Here is a 2,751-nt window from a genome sequence, read left to right as displayed (position 1 = left end):
CGAGGACCCCTCCCGCCGCTCCGCAGGCGCGTGCGGGGGGCGCGGGTCGGCACGGCAACGAGCTCTTTCGGCTGCTGGACGAGCACGCGCTCTCCGCGACGCACCGGCTGCTGGCGCGCTCCAAGTTTCTGATGCCCGTCCTGGCGGGCAAGCCTCCGCCGAGGGCGCCGCCCGAGCTCGGTGGCCGGCAGCCCACGCGGTCCTGGAACAAGCAGGCGCGCGTCTTTGCCGAGTACTACCTGGGGCTCTTCAAGCCGTGGGGCCAGTCCGTGCCCGCCGGCGCCACCGCGGCCGGCGGGCCCGTGGCGGAGTGGGACGCCTACGTCGCCGCGCTGCAGCGGGCGGCGAGCGCACCGCCCGGCGAGGGCGACGCCGACGCGGCCTTTGCGCGCCAGCTGGCCGCCGGCCGCCTCTTCCTCATCGACACGGTCATGAACTCGCTCCGTGTCGACTCGCAGCTCGGAGCGATGGCGCAAAAGTTTCGCAACCGCAGCGGCCAGATCTGGAGGGAGATGCGCGGCGCCGATGCGGCCGCGGCCGCCGACGATCTGACGGCGGCAGCAAACGGCCAGGTTGACGCCGAGACTGCAGCGGCGATCCGGGAGACGTCGTCTCGCGTGGCGGCGGCTGGCCTGCGCGCCGACGAGCGCGACAAGCGGTTGGCGGCGGCGTCGAAGCGGGAGGGCGCGGCCAAGCTCCTCGGAGCTGCCATGAGCCGGCTGTGCCCCATTGGCGACGCCGCGCCCGGCGCTGCGGCGGCGGTGCCGCCGCAGCTCCACCGGTCGACGTGGCTGCGCCGCGGGGGGGCGCTGCACGTCCCCGCGCCCACGAGACCCATCGAGGCGCTGCGGGAGCGCCTCAAGCAGCGGGAGCCAGCGGCGGATGCAGGGGCGGGGGGGGGCGCTGAGCCAGACGGCCCGGGCCAGGCAGCGGGGTGGGGCGGCGGTGGCGGCGGCGGCGGCGGTGGCGGCGGTGGCGGCGGCGACGCGCCTGTGTGGCCGCCGCCGGAGCTGGACGAACTGGCGTGGGGCGACTTTGACCGGGAGAAGGCGGGGTGGAAGGCTCTCTACGATCCGCCCCAGCCCGGCGCGCCGCAGCCGCCGCCGATGCGGCCGCTCAACCCCGAGCAGCGGTCGGCGCTGCACACGATCCTGTCGACTCTGCGGCTGCGGAGGCAGCATCTCGACTCTGGCCGCAGCCGCGCCGAGGCGAGGCAGCTGGTCCGCGCAGCCAATCTCTCGTTCTACATTCTGCTGCAGGGGCAGGGCGGCACCGGCAAGTCGGCCGTGGTGGAGGCGCTCGAGGCGCTGATGGCGCGCTTCCATCTCGGGCGGATCCTCAAGACGGGGTACACGGGCGTGTCGGTGGCGCCGCACCGCGGCGTCACGCTGCACTCGCTCTGCGGGCTCAACGCCAAGCGGAAGGGCGGCGGCACGGCCATCGACCCCAATTCTGCCCGGCAGAAGCTCGAGGGGCTCATCGGCGACCCCGACGAGATTGGCCTCCTCTTCATCGAGGAGGGCTCCTTCCTCGGCGAGGGCTTCTTCAAGATCGTCGACAAGCGGCTGAGGCTTCTCTTCGGCTGCCTGGACGACGCGTGCAAGACCGAGCCCTTTGGCGGCCTGCCCGTGCTCATGGGCGCCGACATGTGGCAGCTATCGCCGTGCAGGGCGACCGCCATGTACAAGGACCTCGTCGATCGCGACGTCGGGGGCATGGCCAGGCCCGCTCTCCCCGCCCGCAACGGCGACGAGGTTGACGTGGAGGACGGCGTCGACCTCTTCCGCCTCTTCCAGCGGCTGCGCCTCGAGCGCTCGATGCGCGCGGCTGGCGACCAGCGCTTTGCGGCGGACCTGGGCCAGATGCGCCGCACGACTGTGGAGCAGCCGGTCCCGAGCCGGCTCGTGGACGACCTCCGCGACATCAGCCCCGCCGATGTGCAGGAGGACCCCTCGTGGCTGGCGGCGCCGCTGATGGTGCTGACAAAGTACAAGCGCGACTTCTTCAACGACCTGAGGGGCAGGGCGCTCGCCCGCGCGACCGGCTCCCTGTTCGTGCGGTGGCCCACCACGCTGCGCGGCAAGCAGGCCGAGACCATCGACGCGGCGCACCTCGCCTCGGCGCGCTCCCACGAGCCGGGCCTCTGGGAGTACTTTGTCGCTGGCGCCCCGTGCATGATCACCGACAACATCAACCCCGGCAAGGGCATCGCCAACGGGACGGAGGCGTTCTACCACTCGCTCTCCTTTGAGTCGGGGCAAGTGCCTCCCCAGCTCGAGGCGGCGCTCACGCAGGGCGGCTACGCCGAGGTCACGCTGGACGCGCCGCCGCTCTCGGTGAATGTCGCCGTGCGCGGCCGCGACTGCCGCCTCTCGGACGACGAGACGCTCGTGCCCGGCCTCGTCGACGACGGCTTCGAGGCGGCGCCGACGCCGACGGGCCCTCGGCCGGGCAAGGAGCACCGCGACGGCGCCTCCGGGCGTGGCTACTACAGCATCGAGCCCGAGCCGCTGTCCGTGCAGCCGGTTGAGTTGTCGATGAACGTGGGCAAGGATACGCCACTTGTGTGCTGGTCGTGACGCTAGTTCTGGTTGAGTTAATAGGTCGTGGTTAGAGCGTTGAGTGTGGCGATGACGAGCACGGTGCCATCATGAGACTTGCAGCCGAATTCGTTGTCATATGTGATGTTGACTCGGTAGTCCTAGACTAGGTCGTTGTTGTTGCATTCTTTAAGCGTGGGCGTCCCAAGTA

The 2,751-nt window shown here is 71.5% G+C and overlaps 1 protein-coding gene across 1 annotated transcript in view; it reads left to right on the top strand.

The window, feature by feature from the left end:
* Positions 1-131: 131 nt before the first annotated feature.
* Positions 132-2,751, top strand: part of EMIHUDRAFT_115764 (hypothetical protein) — a gene marked incomplete at both ends in the record, with an annotated part of 4,513 nt that continues 1,893 nt past the window's right edge. Inside the window, 2 exons of the mRNA XM_005777279.1 lie at positions 132-2,564; positions 2,604-2,642. Coding sequence (XP_005777336.1) covers positions 132-2,564; positions 2,604-2,642 — 2,472 coding nt within the window. The remainder of the gene's footprint in view (positions 2,565-2,603; positions 2,643-2,751) is intronic.

The sequence above is a fragment of the Emiliania huxleyi genome, assembly GCF_000372725.1.
Source record: "Emiliania huxleyi CCMP1516 unplaced genomic scaffold EMIHUscaffold_263, whole genome shotgun sequence".
NCBI lineage: Eukaryota > Haptophyta > Isochrysidales > Noelaerhabdaceae > Emiliania > Emiliania huxleyi.
This window is presented reverse-complemented; position numbering and strand designations above follow the sequence as displayed.